Source organism: Plutella xylostella, chromosome 13 (assembly GCF_932276165.1).
Source record: "Plutella xylostella chromosome 13, ilPluXylo3.1, whole genome shotgun sequence".
Taxonomy (NCBI): Eukaryota; Metazoa; Arthropoda; class Insecta; order Lepidoptera; family Plutellidae; genus Plutella; species Plutella xylostella.
Window position 1 is genome coordinate 4,853,132 of NC_063993.1, and position 18,402 is coordinate 4,871,533.

The window sequence follows — 18,402 nt, forward strand, 5'->3', positions numbered from 1 at the left end:
GTATAAATAAAAGGTTCAACATCCAAGGGACATACTAACTACTCATCTGTCCTAGTATTTATTTAGAATCTGTAATATATACAATACACACGCACTCACGCCTTGTACTTATGTACTCCCTTGCGGGGTAGGCTTGTAATATACCTAAGTATTGAGATCCCTACTGAAAGACAATAAACCATTGGGTCCTATGTGTATATAGAGCAATGAAAAGAATATTTAAAATGAAAGATTATTTATTATGTATTTACAGAATACCGCCTCAACCTTCAGTGTTTATTTATTACATGGTTTCAATGTAATTTAGTAATTAACAATCCTTAGCAGTCCTTTCAAAAAAACCTTATCCAATCATTATGCCCTAAATAGTGCTTATTAAGACATTCAGTTTACAATAAAGTCAAAAGTAATTACAGATGTGAGCAAAAATATTCATTATGTCGCATTATTTATGCACCATCTAAAATAAGCTTCACAATAAGTAGTGTAGACTAATAAGTTAGTACTTATTAACTAGAATACAATTGCTTGACTCTCATTACTTAAAGAAAACAGATCAGTGTAATTTATATTATTAAAAAGGACTGTTTGCACAACAAAAATTAAAAGCCTGACTTGGTATGAACCAGATATACATAATAATTATGAGAGTCAAGCTGGTTGGCAAAATCTAAGTTTGAAAATTAAATAGCAATAGGGCAGTAAAAAAATTACTTTTCCTCACACCATTCATTCTCTTTGCGAACCTGGTCCTCCTCAGCAGCTGTGAAATCATTTTTGATGTTGAAGGTCTTACGAATTTCCTCAGGTGTCTTGCCCTTGATCATGTTAGCGACAGTCTTGCATGTGACATCCAATAACCCTTTTATGTCTAAGTAGTTAGCTGCTAGAATGAGCTCAAACAGAGTGCCTTGATCCACTTTCAGAAAATCAGCATCCCATGAGGAGATGTCATCTGTCCTCTTCTCCTTGTTCTCGTCATCCTCCGGTAGTGGAGGATCATCTTTGTGGTATGTAGCCCACTGGATAACTTTTTTCAATATAGCAGAGTTGACATTAGGCAGTGGAACCACCTCTTCTTCGTCCTCATCCATACCCAAGTCTTCCAACATAGTTTTTATAGTGACTGAGCATTTTGCGATTTCCACATCGACGTCGAAGATCTCATTGTCTGATGACTGCAACTTTATGTTTGGCATCTGAAAAAGTAAATGTTTAGATTATGTACACAAATCGACGCCATTTTCGAGAGAAATAAAACATTGAATTTTCAACTTACTTTGAAATGTTTGGTTATTAAACTTTATGAATTCGAATGTATCAACAATCGTGATAATCTCAGAGCTATTTTTAGAATAACCAAGCAAAAGCACTTTTTACAGGATTCGTTCGACAAAATTCACTCTGCCCGCTTGCACGCAAATAATTAACAGATTAAATTAATGAAAATCTGTCAAGTCAACTCAGTCACAGATTAAAAATAGCCTAAAATACCGGGAACAGTTATTTCCTCCGAATAATGGCAAGGGCTATGCTCGGTTTACACTCACATGCATCGGTTTCACCTTGCAATGGTTTCGTTGTTGTTGATGATTGTTGGTGACTTGGTGGCGAAAATACTGACCACACGTGGCAGTTTTGGCAAATACGGATAGCCAAGTGGGATGGTAGCATAAAGTACCTACTACTGCCGACACACCATCGGACGCGGGTGACGCGGCTATCAGCCACGACAGGTATCTAAACTGTTCCAAAAGACCGTGCATACTTATCGGTCCGATGGTGTGTCGGCATCTTAAGAAAATGTAGTATTCTGACATTCCGTCTTTTAAGTATGTGTTATCTGTGGAATGGTGTGTTGATCTGTTAACTTTTTTATTTTTTGTTTGGTTTGACAGTGACATTTTGACAAGTATGGTGCCGTATGTTCAACACCGTGAGATTTTTAATATTTTCTGTTGAAGTCATGTTATAATTATAATTACAAATGAAAACATGTCACTGGGAGATAATCTTAGAGAACTGGGCTGGTAAGGAAAATAATTTTAACGTGCTGGTCTTTGTTTTAACCAGTTAATGCAACTAACATATTTGATTCTTACAGGCATCTGACCCAGGAAGGTATAGAAAATGTGAGTGAAAATGGACTAATACAGGACGTGAAAGTGCTCAGTAAAAAGGCTTTAGACGTAAGTATTCTTTTACAACAAGGTACCATTCATAGTTATTTAAATGCTCACATTAGCATACAGTTTCAACTTAATATGATTGTATCTATTTCCAGTATGATCTGAGAGATATCGGCGATGCTGCGTTTCCGGAGGACTTCATAAAAGACGCACTGAAACTGGAAAACCCAATAATTGTGCAAATTCAGAAGATTAGGAATGTATCCGCACCAAAGGCTAATGAGGAATCTACTTCAGCACCCCGGATGCTGAGGTTGACATTGAATGATGGGAAAACTTCATGTACAGGTCTAGAAATAAGTCCAATATCGAGTATCAGTATTAATACGCCACCAGGAACCAAGGTGCTGTTAAACAATGAGGGTCTAGAAGTGGTCCACGGGGTGATATGGCTCACTCCAAATGTCATCACTGTGTTGGGAGGGAAGGTGGTTCATATGATTGAAAAGTGGGAGCTAAATAGGAGTTTGGCCAAACACACTAGAGGTGAGATGTAGATGGAAATATTACAGTTGGGTGTGGGTGGAAAAGATAGATATTACAAGCCCAGCAGATTAATATATCTTAGTAGATTAATAAATAATTAATAACTATTGTTATGCTACAAGAAAACAATTAAGTACTGAAGGGACTACAATTTGATTCTTAAATATAAAAATGCTTAATCCTGTTACCACATTTATCTTTTCCACTCTGAGTTAATAAAATTATCAATTGAGTTTTCTGATCTGATTGTAAGTGCTAATAGTATGCTTCTGAGTTGAAATTCTAAGTATAAATATGTTAGTAATTTTTCATTTATTTTGAGGGATTTTCTTCCTAGAGTAAAAAAGAGAATATTTGGTGTTACCTATAAGTACCTGTGTAAAATATATTTCATGCAGTGCTTTTTGGCGAAATGATTTATGCATAAGCTTATTATCCTAATAAATTCTTTATTCATGCTGATGCTAATAGGTCAATGCGAAGGTTAAAATTAAAATGTTTCTGTTTGCAAAATATCTGTGAAGGATAGGATGTATTGAATTCTCTGTATGCTTTTTAAATTTGATGTATGTAAAATGTGAAAAAATAAAATTTTGTATTTTTATTTGCCTGTGATGCAGTAAGTATATTTTTTAAGCTTGGACAAGTTGTTTCCCATCAAACACTAAAATCAAATATTTTATATCATAATTTCCAGGTGGTGTTGGGGCCGAGCCAGGGGGCCCTCCTCCATGGATTCCATTTGGACAGCGGCTGGAGGCGCTGGCCTCGGACAAGCAGTTCAAGAGCCTGCAGGAAGCAGCCAAGCAGGACAACGCTGAGTTTGAGGCACAGAGGAAGGGGGCCATTGCTGAAGCTCAACGACTGTCTGGTGTAAAGAAGGTCAGGAAATAGTTTAGTTTATATCTGATATGATACCATAAATATTCATTGCAAGTCTCCACTTGAGAAATATATTAACTTCATCAGTTTTTGCTGTACTGTGTAGATGTCAACAGCAGTCTTGTTGACGATCTTATTTCTTATGTTATCATGGAACCCTTACTAACAAAACAAACTTTGAAAAGTAATTATAGCTAATATACATAATCATTATATGTTTCAGGTGTTTGGGGGTGGAACGAAACCTTTACTGGATGCAAATGTCCAAAAAATAGTAGATGCTGGTTTCTCTGAAGAGCAAGCTGAAAATGCTTTGAAATATACTAAAAATAATGTCGACAGAGCGCTTCGCATGCTGCAGAAGAGAGATGCTTCTGAAAACAGATCTAAAGACAAGCCTCCAAAAGAGCCCGAGCAGAAACAACACAAAAGAGGACGTAATAAAGACGTCACCGACGAAGATATAATCCCCGTCAAACCTTCCGGGAAAGTCTCTCTATTCGACTTCTTAGAGGACAAACTACCTAACGTCCCTGAGAAAGATCGAAACAGCCGCCAGAGTAACACAGACTTCTATGACAGAAACGACAGGGGCTACTCAAGCAGAGATAGGAATGGTGCCAAAAACAACTTCCGTCCTCAAGGACCAAGATACGATAGGGATAGATCTGGCAATAGGGGACACTATTCCAACGACGGTCACCACAGTCGAGACGACAGAAAGTATCAATCGCACACGCAAACAGAGAGACCTCCGCGTTTCCAAAAGAAGTTCGAAGACAGGAACAGACTGCAGCAGCAGCAACTGCAACAGCAACAAAGCCAATCCAACAATGTCAATTATAATCAAGCTTACAACAATTCCTACCAGAACCAACCTCAAAACTACAACAATCGGCCTGAACGTAGTCCTAGCGACCAAGCTCAAATTAACTATAGAAATAATTCAAACCCTATGGACGGCTTAGCGGAGGCGGCGGCGAACCTGAACCTCCTGTCCAACCAATCACGGGCCGAGGAGCCGGCGCGGAGCTACCAGTCCGACTACAATAAGAGCTACCCTCCACCAGACAACAACTACCGGACCGAACCCACCCAAAAGTACCAGGAGTACAGCCAGCGCAGACCGCAAACAAACGGCTACATGGAGGGTCAGCAGAATGTCTACGCTAATCCGAACGCTTACGTGCAGGGGGCTTACCCCCAGCGCCAGCAGCAGTACGGGTACAGCGGGCGGCAGGAGTACGGGTCGGTGCGGAGCCCGGGCGGCGGGCCCTTCCTGCCGGGGTCGCTGCTGGGGTTCCAGAATGCAGCTGTGAATGAGCAAGCGCGCGCCATGCTCGGCGTGGCTGAGGTCACGTGGAAGGTGGGAGATCGATGCCTCGCGCTGTATTGGGAGGATAATAATGTGAGTTTGTTTTATTACTTGTGCTTTGTTCCCATAAAAAGATGGATTGATTTGAAGGCATTTTCTTGCTATAGATATTATGAACTTGACCTGAAAATCGTCTGTGATCAGGAGTGTTTTGTGTTTGATTAAAATCTGTTTAATAGTTCAAAATAATACGCTTATATATAAATTATACATGCTACAGACTATAAAATTACAGAAAAACTATAAAGTCCTGAAAACGGAATTCGATCCTAACTAATTGTTAATCAATCTATTATAGGTATTTATTTAGGGAAAAATCCCTTAAAACGCCAATATCAATCGGAATTTTATTTTTATAATGTGTGCAAATGTAAGTAAATAACTGACAATGATAAAAGTCTTTGCAAAATCGCACTCTTTATTGTCAGGACTTTATAGTTTGACTGTATGTGTTTGTACATATATTATATCCATAAATAATGTTAAAATTTTGGGTTTTGCAGTTCTATGAAGCAGAGATCACGGGCATCTCTGCGAACACGGTTGTGGTCAAGTTCTGTGCGTACGGGAACCACGAAGAGGTGCTGAAATCTAACTGCCTTCCCTTCCCTGCCCAGGGTGAGTAGCATTCATACCGGCTGTCAGCTGTCATCCGCCTATTTAAATATAGGTATCACACTGTTGAGAAAACCTGTGTGCGAATCACGAGTGCTGTCGACTCAAGTCGTTAATGTAATTCTATAGCAATTTGCCTGACATCTTGATAAGCGCCCCTGTCGGTAACGTTAGAAATAAATAAAAAGCATACAAATTCCAGTGACTTTCCTTTCGAATATCGATTTACAGTACAGAGTGTACTTACACTTAATTGTAAAAGTATTTTCTGCCATTAATCCCATCGTAGTTACAAGAAAGTTATCTAAAAAAATAAATACAAAAATATATATTTCCCCCTACAGGAAGTAATTACCGAGGCGCGTTCCCACGACGCCCGTAGTGGCAGTCCGCGGCGCCGCCCGCCGCCCGCAGCTGACGACCCCGCGTGGCTTCACCGACCAATCACAACGGACACACAGCACCGCACGAGCACGCCATTGGCTGAGAGCTCGCTCGCTGATGCACACATTGGCTGACTGGTTTACGTATTCTCCATTTGGTAACTTGAATACTCGAAATATTTCTGATTTCTTAACCCATTAGATAAAGACGATTAGATACAAGGATGTTTGTGTGATTTATTAATTTGTACCTACTATGTACTATTCGAATGTATGTGTGCCGCGAGATTTTTGGTAATTATTATGGGTACTCTGACGATATTTTTTTGTTGTATGTCTTGCCATCGCAAGTTGTTACTAAACCGTAGGAGTTACATCGCTCCGGAACCGGTACCTTTTTGTGTGCATCAGTTAGCGAGTTATTATGTCGGATCTATGTTTATTTTGATTTGTAAACGAGATTTCATTTATGATATTAATGTATTTTGACACAGGTAACAATAGCAATGAAATGTGAATTTATGTGTGTAAAAATTAATCGCAATATTTAAATCTTTAAAATCATGCGTAAGTTATTATCTTTCCTGGATTTAATAAAGCAATCTCGTTTACAAGTTCAACGCTCACTTTGAACTTCGTCAGTGAAAAGTTATAGGTATCAAATTTTTGGTAAGAATTTTTTAACGTCTTACTAAGAGCCTGTGGATAGCTTATGTCTAGGGGCGTTCACTTAACTATTATGACTGTGTATTAATATATTAAAATGTAATAATATGTATTAATACTAATTCGTAAGCCTCCACAGGCGTCTACAGGCTATACTTCGAGGTACCTAATTCAAAACAGGGCATTTGTTAACCCCATTGAATAGTTCATCAAATCTTACTCAGTAATAACTATTGCTGAGATGGTCTACTCCGGTTTTTGCTCCATCTTTTATTATATTTCGAGCAATAACGGAGCTCTGATTACCCAAAGTAAGGGATTTCATACTGTCAGTGTTTACGATGTGTTTATTTTAGAACAGATTTGATGAATTAAACGTATATTTAAGTGTAACCTATACTTCCAGAAGAGCTCTTCTGCAAATTTACAGTGTGTATCGAAGTGTTGTGTTTTACGTGAACTATGTTCGTTTAGACTACGTGAAGCTACGCAAAGTTGTCTAAACCTAGTTGTTATAATTATAATCGATGGCGTATGCAATCATAGGGAATCTAACTTTAAAGGTGCCAGTTGGCGGCAGACGACATGAGGTTGCAGCAGACGGCGAGTCGCAATGTCACTACTGCGAATGTGATTCTGTAAATAATCATCGTAGGCACGTCGGCAAAAGTAAATAATATAAAAACATGAGTTTTTCATATACCTATTGTGATTTACGAGACTCAGCGTTGAGCATACGATGAGAAGAGAATCTGTACGTACATTTATATATACTTGTCATCGAGCGTCAGAAACCTGACTATGCGACTATTGCAACCCCGTGTCGTCATCCGCTAAATGGCACCTTAGGGCTTGTACACAAAATTGCATTGCGACGTCGCATCGCAAAAATCTGCGACTGTTTTGACAGTTTTTCAGGTAAAGCTTGATTACTGTCGCAAGTTTTTGCGATGCGAGGTCGCAACGCAGTTTTGTGTACAAGCCCTTATTGCTGTAATTGTGTGTATCGATAGATGTAATTTATTTTGAATTTGTAACCATGTAGCTTGTCTAAGTGTACCATGTTGTAATTTTAGCTGAAATATAGTTATGTAATATATATGGTCATCGCCACTTCAATATCGATGTACAGGTTTTGTTGTATTATATTCACGTATTCAAACCATTTTGCTTATGTGTCACATGTAAACGCTACAAGATTTCTTAAATATAATTGGCTTAATGGTGGTAGATAAAACCGAAATAATGATCCTTGCTTTTTTTTTAAATACAGGTACAAGTAAGTTCTTAGTATTTTTGGTTTTGACTAAGTTTTAATGTAATAATGTATTAATGTGTATGTATTTATTAATTTATATGTTCGTTCCTTTAATTTTATCGTCAGTTAAAGCTTTAAATAAAACTCCAGTCCTATCTAACTGCCTGTATTTGTAGGAAATTTGTTACTTACATTAATTTGCGTCTGCACAGTTTATTTAATTTCTACATTGTACACCGGAATCATAAAATAATAGATACGAGATGTCTGTTAACTGTTTATTAACAAAAGCTAATAAAGTAAAATATAGCATTCACTTGTTTTATTAAAACCTAAACCACTAAAGATTACTTAAAATGGTGACGGTACTAGCAGTAGCAGCTGGCGAGACTGCGTGCGTGCGTAACAAAACAGAAAATTGGTCAAGTTAGGTGAATCAAATTGTACTTACCTCCAAAAAATGTTACTATTTTTTTTTATATACAGAATGACATTTCATCAGTGAACTTAAGGCAGGATAATGTACCTACCTGACCTTTGGCGGATTTTCAGAAACAGGGGACTTTATACAACCTACCTACATATCCACCTAAATGCTTATGTTTGTCCAAAGAGGTGTAAATAATGCCATAAGGTGTGGTACAATAGATGCACACGCACAGTGGGGTCGGAACCACCCCTCATTAAGCATCTACCATTAATTAGTCAGTTAATTAGGTCAAATGGACACCATTAAAAATTGTTGGACCTTTCTAATCTACTTGGTAGGCGCACCGTACCAATCCATAATTTGATTATAGCGAAGTATAGTTTGTTGGTCTTTATTTTCTCCTGTATTTCACAGTTTTTCATGAATATCTAAGGTAAAACTGATAGCTAAGTACCCGGTTTTACCCTAGTTTTACACTCGATACGACACTGAATTTAAAAAAAGTTTTCAGATTCCTCAAGAGTTTAATTTAAGGCAAAGGTACAGGTTCACCCATAGGTACCATATCATTTCAGGCTACCCTGATGCATCGGTACTTAAGTATAGTTAGGTAAGTATGTATAGTTCCGCACACCCGCACTGCCAGTGATTTGTTAAGTGCCTTAAATTTAATTTCGCATTCGACTACATCTAGGCTACTTTTCATTTTGTTGGGCGGCTGCCAGTCTGGGACGGTCTGGGTAAGTATATAACTAATACTAGCGGTCTGATCCACTTTAATACTAAATATGAAAACATTGAATTTTACGGCAACAGAGAAATAATACCCACCCTAGCTCGTAAGAGTCGAGAGCTTGATTCCATATGGCCTTGTTCACTGCTAATCAAAACAGATTATATTAATAAAACAAAACATTAACGAAAGCGTCGCCGTCGGTTAAACACGATATCATTGTAAAACATCCATGCAATATGCCGATTAGAGCCTAGCCTACCTGCGAACATAACGTCTTTAATGACCCAGTTAAGCGTCAACACGGTGGTAAAAAAAGCCTTCGTGCCTTCGCCCATGGCTTCTGCTTGGTGGGGCGTAGCGTGCCTCGCTGACCCTTCTAACCAGTTGATCCGAACCCACCGACTGCCGCCTGTTATAAACTTAACCCAAAGAGACGCGCCTTTTATTTGTTGTGCATTGTTGTGATTGTGACTGAAGTTACGTGTGAGTGTTTGTGGTGTAGCCTAGTGAGTGCTGTTAATTCAGCAGAAAGTTATTTATTTGCTACTATTGTAGTGAATTTTCCCGCGCAACAACATAGTCTGGCTGAGAACACGTTCCATTACGACATAGGTATTTTGGTGTTTACTTTCTTTACCTAGTTATAGCCTATAGGCGTCAGTGGAAAGAGTATTGTTGCATGCTTCGTAGAATTATTGTTTAGGTTTGAATTTGCACGCTATTTGGTTAGTGTTTTAGTCATAAATCGATTCTTATAGGTACTTACTTGCATGTAAGTTTTTAGTTACGGCCTAATATACTATGTCTCAGAGCTGATTCTTAGGCAAATTAAGACTTCTTAATAAATATAGGTACTTAACCTTTTATTGAAGTTAAACTTTAAACTTAGATCGATCAAATATCGCGTTTGGCAAAAGTTTACTACAAGTAACTTACATAGTTACTTACTTAACTTTCACTTAAATGCTTTTGATACAGTACCAACTTATACAAGATTGTACATATGAGATTGCTAACTTGCTAAGGCGGACCTTGCATCAAGTTACCTTGAGCAGTCTACGTCTGCGCATACGCAAGTTGCAATAGCGATTATCTGTCCAGTACCCAGGTAGGTACTTAGAGCATTACGTATGCGGTGCAGATGACACAATGCATTAGTACCTATACCTAGTACCTAGTTACCTACCTACTTAGATTATTTGTATGCATGTAACCATGGCAACGCAACGCACGTACAGGAGATCCTGGATCCAGTTAGATGATCCATCTAACTTTAGTTAACTTAGTTAAGACTTTTATACCTAAGTACATATTTGATTATTACCTGATATTAGCTAGCCCCAGTGATCGTAATTCTTAGCTGATCATTGGAGCAATACATGGTGCGGTACCCATTGAATGGGTGTGAAAACATCTGACAGTCAGGTTGACCACTTACCAGACAACTCTTTCAGCACAAACAATGCTTGCTTGTGTTGGGTTCGACCAATCCGCACTGGGCCAGCGTGGTGGACTAGGCCTAAAACCCTTTCCTGGCAGTAGGTTGGAGACCCGTGCTCCAGCAGTGGGGACGTTATGGCTTGTGATGATGATGGTGATAGGTATAATACACTCACGGACAATGAAAAAGTTCCATTGACAAAATGCCGACACCAAACAACCCCAGACATTTAATTTAAAATTTGAAAAAAAAATTATACTTACCATTTTCAGTTGGTACTATGATAAATTATCAATGTTGCAGAAGGCGTCATTAAGCTAGCTTTTTCCGTCTAGTAGTAGTTAATTTGGTACGTTTCTCAGTGGAACCTTTTCATTGCCTGTGAGTGTATATCACGAACTTTTCAAGAAGGAAAATAGTTTTTTTAGTATACATTTCAAATAACAGTTGGTATTGAGTATGTGGTCGATACTTATCTCTTTTGCTGACTGTACATAAGTCGTTATAGGGCATGGAGGTAGTTGTAAGAAATATCGTAAAACAGTAGGGTATCTAATAAAATAAAGAGACAGATGCGGTATTAAAGTGTAAATGTTATGATTTAATTAGTTACGAGATCAAAATAATATACTGGTACAATGGGTGCATTTCTTAGGTTCGTAGCTTACTAGATTAATGTAAACAATAATTAATTATTTGTGTAGATATTATAATACATAATAACTGGAGTTCGTGGTTCAATCTGGAAAAGATACATTAGCCTAAAACTATAAATCCTAGGTGGTCGCCCCACAGTCATTACCTAGATCGCTAGTAACGACAGTTTTGTTCCAGTTTAGCATAACAACGTTTTTTATGAGTTTGGAGTAACTGCATGCTAAGTGTATTGAGTGATGGAGGCCGAACATAGTAAAACACGCGACCAGCCTAGGTACTTGCAGATTTATTTGTTGCTAGTTTTCAGTAGATTAAGATTAAGTACAAGATTGAGCTCTTTTCCGAATGAGGATTAGTTGTTAACTTACTGATACCTAATCCCGGATATTTTTCAGCTGAAGTTTTAAGTTTTTCGCTCTTGGGTTGTACCTAACTATTTACTAAACTAGGTCATTCATAAACTTGGATAACAACATCGTAAAAAATTTTGCAAATATGATAACTTTCCGAACTACCAGTTTAAGTTTACTTTAAATTAAGTAGGTACTTAGGTAATAAGTTCACAAAAATCAAGTTGAATATTTTTCTTTTTCAGAGTGATGGGAGGCGCCATGGATAGCTGTGGTCGGTGTATGAAGTTCTCCTTAATATGCATAAATCTAGTCACATTTGTAAGTACCTATACTAAGTATCCCGAAAGGTGGACACCATAGAACAACGCGAACTCGTGTATGGTGGATACAAACTACCCTGCATCACGCTACGTTTTGAGCTTTTGAGTGAACTACTTATATGAACGCACGTAGATAATGCGTTATCAGTGTGCGTGTTTTCTATACAAACTGATATAAGATATGATTATGTTACCTACAAGCAACGTTCGGACCACACGGATCAGCAACACGAAGCGCAGTTCAGTGTGAGGACCGCCTAATTTGTACACTTGACCCTATTTGATCATAAATATTACCTAGTCTTCCACCCAAAGACCGCCATTTTTCACCTATGGGTTAGTTTATAATAGGGCATGCAATACCGGAATTATTTTCAATACCGGTATTGAGTTCTGGTATTACAACTCAATACCGTGATTCCGGTATTAATACCGGTATTAGACTTCCTTGTATATATTTTAAATGTCTTATAGGTCAAAATAAAACAAAATAGCAATCAAATGCTGCATTTTGTAATTGATTTTTACGAGAATTGACTATTAGAGTTTAAATTTTAGAATAAATTATTTTTACGAATGGACAACAGTAGATTTCCAAAGGCCGAAAACCGCATTAAACGGTTGGAAACATAAGTATACGCTTTTATATTATACACAAGGCTAACTACCTGTATCTTAATTGCTTAATCCTAAAAACTTCGATTCCGGTATTACTTCAATACCGGTATTAGCTTTCAATACCGGTATTGAAAAAAGCGTGAATTTTGTCCGGGATCCCGGTATAGCAGTATTGCATGTCCTACACTCGCGAGCAACCAAATCGACTCAAGCCTTGACGGCGCAAACATACATTAATACAAGTAAAATTATGAATAGAAATAATAAAAATGATATGTCATTTAAAAGCTTAAGATGTCAGCTTTAATTTGATATCATTATTATTGAAATCCATTCATCATTTTTGAAATAAATGATGTCTGAACGCAATTGTAGGAAAAACGGGAATTTAGGAAAAAAGGGTATGGGTATCGTATTATACAAATTAAACAAAAAATGTTAAGATAAAAATTTATTTATTTAAATCAATACTTTGTATTGCCCCCTCTTGCCCTAATTACAGCCTGCAGCCTGTTTCTCATAGACCTTATCAACTTTTTGACAGTTTCCTGAGGAATGCCGTCCCACTCCTCTAATAAAGCTGTCTTCAGCTCGTCCACGCTTGCAGGGACTGGATTCCTGGCCCGAACTCTTCTTTTGAGCTCGTCCCATAAGTGTTCGATGGGATTCAGGTCAGGACTGAGCGCAGGCCAGTCCATCGTGCGCAATTCCTTCTCTCTCAGAAACTGCCGACTGACTCGTGCCGTGTGGCAGCGGGCATTGTCGTGCATTAGCACGAAGTCTTCACCGACAAATTCTGCATAGGGCACAACATGACCGAGTAGAATGTCGGTGATGTACCGATCAGCTGTTAACCCGCCTCCTCGGCCGCCTCCAGGCACGAAAACAAGTGCGGTTTTTCCCTCTAGAGAAATACCAGCCCACATCATGCAGGAACCGCCGCCATATGCTACTGTTTCAGCGAAACAACATTGGGCAAATCGTTCCCCCGGACGCCGGTAGACCCGGCCTCTCCTGTCACTGCCATGCAGACACACTCTGCACTCATCAGTAAACAGGACCGACCGCCATTGCGCAATGCTCCAATCGAGATGCTCTCGAGCAAACTGAAGACGCGCTTGTCGGTGGCCTGCAGTCAATTTGGGGCCTGATGCAGGTCTTTTTGGTGTCAAGTTGGCTTCCTTCAAGCGTCTTCTCACTGTCCACTCGCTGACAGCCACTTGTCGTACACGTCTCAGTTCTTGCTGCACATCAACGCCCGTAAGGTGTCGATTGCGCAGCGAGGTTGAGACAATGAAGCGGTCGTCTCTCTCTGAAGTGCAGCGGTGGCGGCCCGTTCTTGGTCTTCGATTGAAGGCACCAGTCTCTTGGAACCGTCTGTATACTCGGGATACAGCAGACTGGCTCAAGTGGAGCTGGGCAGCGACTGCTCGCTGACTTAACCCTTGTTGCAGCAAGGCAACAACTTGAGCAGCTTCTTCTGGTGTGGTATCCATGGGTTTGCGAAAACAAGGAATACAATGCAACGAGATGTGTACCGGTCAACTTGCAACAAGCGACTGATAAGGTACACCGGATGTGGAAAGGTTTTATAGCGGGATCAGGTAGCGCAAGGCGTGGATTCCTAATGAGGTAATTAACACTGACGGGCAATTAAAATGCGTCATTAAATCTGCGCTTAGTTTTTTTTTATGGTATTGATCTTAATTGAAAGCCTAATTCTTCAGCTTTCGAATGACATATCACTTTTATATTTACCATTTATCGTTTTAGGAAAATCAATGTATATGTGCGCCGTGAAGGCTTGAGTCGATTTGGTTGCTCGCGAGTGTAGTTTATAAGTTATAAAATCTACTTTAATTCTTCAAAAACAGAATCTTAGATAGATAGAATACCAACACTTTATATTTACACTAAAAAGTATAATAAAATGAACAAGTTGTACCTAACTAAATTAGGGTACAAAAGGCGGTCTTATCACTAAAAGCGATCTCTCCCAGACAACCTTTTGATGGGCGGAATAACAGATTAAGATTGGGTGCAGTGTAGGTACATGTTATTTCTATAATCTATTTAATTCGCCTTTTAGCTAAAGCGAAAACGTTGTACATTCCAGATCGGCGGTCTGCTAGCGCTCGCGCTAGGCGCGTGGGTGTGGGCGGCGCGCTCCTTCTCCTCCACTCTACTCAGCAACAACCTGTTCATCGCGTCGGTGGCCGTGGTGCTGGTGACCGGCGTCGCCATCATGGCGCTGTCCGTGCTGGGCTGCTGCGGCGCCGCGAAGGAGGTCAAGTGTATGCTGCTCACGGTACGTGCTTCATTGTACAATTTTCCCAATCATCTGTCCAAATTCTAATGGAAGATTACGATCCAATCTAACTGGAGTAAGGTAATAGCGTAGGAGTTGATTTGGAGCTTGCTTCGTCAATCTCGTGACCGATTGCGTGTATGTACGAAAGCAGCCTCACTGTAATAACTATCTTAAGAGGTCATGAAAACTAATCAGATTTTATCTTTGAATTCTTTATCTAAGTCCTACGTAGCTACTAGTACTAGTAAGTACGGCCTTCCTCATCTAACCACTACATATTGACCAGTTTCCTTTAACGAAGCTATAACTTCGTCGGTCCAGTGGGCCGGAAGACATCAAAAGTGCTGTATGAATCTCCACTTAAAAGCTCATCATCATCATCATCTCTATCTCATTCCAGTACTACATCCTGGTGTTCATAATCTTCGTGCTGATGCTGGTGGGCGGCGTGATGCAGTTCGTGTTCCGGGAGAAGCTGGCGGACTCGCTGGACCGCGAGCTGTACGCCGCCGTGCCGCTGTACGGGCAGAAGCACAAGTATACGCAGGTTAGCGATTGACGTATGTCCGTGGTGTAAGGGTAGCTTTACAAGGACAGCATAGCTGGTAAGTGTTCGTCTCTTGGATTTACATACGCTCTGTGCCGGATCAGCATACCTAACTATAATCCGCCACTTGCTGCCTTGAGCGTAAACAGTAACATGCGTGGCTGATACAAGAGTATCATAATCAACTGCTGCATCATGGCTGCATCTTACTCCACCAACACAACTTACATTAGTTACATTACATCTAGGTGTTACACTTAGTTGCATTTTTTCTGGTCTAGTAGAATAAATGTTGTTCAAATGACCACGTATGTCGTCGTCTTTCGGCTTACAATGAATATCTATGTCTAGAATTAACCCTGAATAAGTTGTATAAATTAAAATATATTTTTATTACCAGGCGTGGGACGACACACAAACGTTCCTGCAGTGCTGCGGCGTGCGCAGCTACAAGGACTGGAACGATAATATCCCGGACAGCTGCTGCAAGGAGGTGTATCCAGGAAAGGTACGTTTGTCATGGACTTATAACCCTTCAGGGGCACCTCGTCCACTTTTTGAGCATTGTGTACCTTTGAAGGGAAGAGATTTAGGATCACAGTATGTCTGACTCTCGCGACGTGGGTAACCGTGTAAAGATCAACCATGCTGTAAAAAACCACTATTTTAACGTTACTAAGTATGTAATGTACCTATATCGAAATTAATATACTTAATGCAGTGTCGAACACTAGAGCAAAGATGGTGTAGGTTTTGTCACCGTGTTCAAGCAGAAAGTCAGATCAGCGTCAGTCGCAAACTGGCTCCCCGCAACCATTACATCTAAAATGCCTATATACCTACAATACTAACTTACTGTCTATACCTGTATTATTTTGTATCCCCAGCGGCTGGACTGCAAGTACTCGCCCAACCCGACGACGATGCACATGGAGGGCTGCCTGTCCAAGACGGAGGAGCTGCTGCGCGGCAACGCGGCCTACGTGGGCGCCGTCGCCGTCATCGTCGCTTTTATCATGGTGAGTGAGGGTTTGGAGGTCCCGGTTTGAATCAAACTTCAAAGCTGGTGTTATTATAAAACGTTGACTAAACATAATAGTTCTGGTTCAAAGCCGGCTTTAAGCTATAGTCGTTTGCAATAGAATCCAACAATTATGTAAACAAATATGGCGGGCTGACATTGACAGCGTATTGTTTATGCCCATAGTGATGTCATAGTGTTTTAATAAGATTAAATATATAAGTCATAGACTATAAAATAAAACTGATTATATATAAAAAAGTGTTTATTAAAACAAATTTAAATCTTCGTCTTCTTCATCATCACTATCAGAAGTGTCGCCGGTGACCGTAATTATAAATGGAACCACTGTGTCATCGCTTGCCGTGTCTAAAATGCCGTCGAGCTTTTTCATTTCTTCCTCTTCCTTTTTTCGTTTTGGTTAATTATATTAAGCTCTTGAATATTTTTTTTATTGTATTCAAATAATATTAAATTAAAATATTTTATTAAATTAAAAATAAAAGATGACTTCAGATTACGAACAACACTAACTTTTCAATGACTTATAGAGTTCGATGAGTAAAAAACTAAGATGACAGCTTGTCAAATACTTCGAAATTTTTACGTTGCAAATGTTTTAACAAATTTAACGTATAAATACAAGTTAAATCGTGTTGAAGATAATGTGAAAACGATGGTGCGTTCGTTGAAATCAGACTATGTTCATAATTGATCGTCAAATGTATGTGATTACGGAGTAATCGTGACAATTTGGTTTGTTTACATGATTGTTGGATTCTATTGCAAACGATTATACATCATTTGAATGTATCTCTGGACTATAACCAGTTTTAAACTAAAACTATCTTTAGTCTACGTTTTATAATAAGGGGACGACCATCCGTTGTTACGTTAAAATTTAATACCTTAATTCTCTTTGAAACTATTACGTGGGCGCATGTTATTGCCATCGGCGTCGCCTTCATTATGGTGAAAGAAAAGGTGTCGGGTTCGATTCCTAGCTGATATTGCATAGGCCTACTGTAATGCCCGACCGTCGGACCGTTGATATACAAATAAATCCTTCCCTTTGAAACTGTGAAAAAATTTATCGCCTTTATCATGGTGAGCTCTGCTGCATGGTCTCGGGAGGGATTCCTGGCTGGATAGATTTCATTGTTCATGATAATAATCTTTCACCTTTTTGATATTTTTTATGAATATAAGCTTTTACCGTCAATTCACACGTACCACAACCACACCACGTCGTAGCGACATAATGTGGTCAAGCTGTGGTTACGTGTGAATAGTGAATAGTGTGGCAGCGGCTTTTTGCAGTTGCGTTGTGGCAGCGACAAAATGTCGATGTGGTTGTGTTGTCGCTGTCGTTGCGATGTGGTAACCACGTTGTCGTATGCAGTTAATAGGGAAAGGAGGTGGCCGCGGTGCCGCCGCCGCGTGGCGGCGTTGCCGACGCGTTGTGGTTGCGATGTGGTCGTATTACACAGGTGGTCGATAACAACGGCAAAATGTGGCACGTGTGAATTGGATTATTCATTTTCAATACAAAGTACACGGCGTGGTTGTGGTGTGGTTGTGGTACGTCTGAATTGACCCTTAGACCTGGCTGCCATGGCATCTTATGTATCTTGAGATTCTTGAGCAACCTATCGAGTCATATACCTAACAATATTTTAATGTGTTTTTTTCTATTGTTTTCAGTTGCTGGGGATGATCTTGGCTTGCTGCTTATTCGTGAAGATAGAGTGAGCTGATAGAAGGCCACCTGTGACTTGATTCTAATCTAATTATTGATTAATAAGTGTTCTTATTGACTGCTTCGTAACGATCTGTTGTGATATTTTCATCGTGATTTGTGTCTCATCGCGTACCAATTATAAAATTTTATAAACTTTTTTTAATTTATTCAGAAGTAAACTGGCATTTACTTACCTACATATTAAATAACGTTGATGTGATCAGAGTTTTCTTATTTATTTGAGTATATTTCACATAATAATATATGTATACACTTTAATCTTATTAGTAGAATTTCAGGCCTTCTAGTGAACTGTTTTATCTACCTACTATTATGGTTATAGATTTGTACATTCGCTCTTATATAGAAATTT

The 18,402-nt window shown here is 39.2% G+C and overlaps 3 protein-coding genes across 5 annotated transcripts; 2 read left to right on the plus strand and 1 right to left on the minus strand.

Annotated features, from left to right (window-relative positions):
- Positions 1-218: 218 nt before the first annotated feature.
- LOC105397971 (S-phase kinase-associated protein 1) lies at positions 219-1,442 on the minus strand. Its single transcript, XM_011570008.3, has 2 exons — positions 1,280-1,442; positions 219-1,199 (listed from the first exon to the last, which is right to left on the minus strand). Exon 2 carries the CDS (start codon positions 1,197-1,199, stop codon positions 711-713), a length of 489 nt encoding a protein of 162 aa, XP_011568310.1. The 5' UTR covers positions 1,280-1,442; the 3' UTR covers positions 219-710.
- Positions 1,443-1,890: 448 nt separating this feature from the next.
- LOC105397972 (tudor domain-containing protein 3) lies at positions 1,891-6,076 on the plus strand. Its single transcript, XM_011570009.3, has 7 exons — positions 1,891-2,030; positions 2,105-2,189; positions 2,285-2,675; positions 3,373-3,557; positions 3,781-4,965; positions 5,436-5,550; positions 5,892-6,076. Exons 1-7 carry the CDS (start codon positions 1,996-1,998, stop codon positions 5,927-5,929), a joined length of 2,034 nt encoding a protein of 677 aa, XP_011568311.3. The 5' UTR covers positions 1,891-1,995; the 3' UTR covers positions 5,930-6,076.
- Positions 6,077-9,006: 2,930 nt separating this feature from the next.
- Positions 9,007-18,254, plus strand: LOC105397973 (CD151 antigen). Of its 3 annotated transcripts, none has more exons than XM_048624979.1 (7): positions 9,007-9,024; positions 11,714-11,789; positions 14,526-14,717; positions 15,121-15,267; positions 15,668-15,775; positions 16,155-16,286; positions 17,993-18,254. In XM_048624979.1, exons 2-7 carry the CDS (start codon positions 11,718-11,720, stop codon positions 18,038-18,040), a joined length of 699 nt encoding a protein of 232 aa, XP_048480936.1. In that variant the 5' UTR covers positions 9,007-9,024; positions 11,714-11,717; the 3' UTR covers positions 18,041-18,254. The 3 variants fall into 3 exon arrangements, with proteins under 3 accessions (XP_048480936.1, XP_037968285.2, XP_048480935.1); XM_038112357.2 differs by lacking the exon at positions 9,007-9,024 and adding an exon at positions 9,385-9,632; XM_048624978.1 differs by lacking the exon at positions 9,007-9,024 and adding an exon at positions 11,249-11,392.
- The last annotated feature ends 148 nt before the right edge of the window (positions 18,255-18,402 follow it).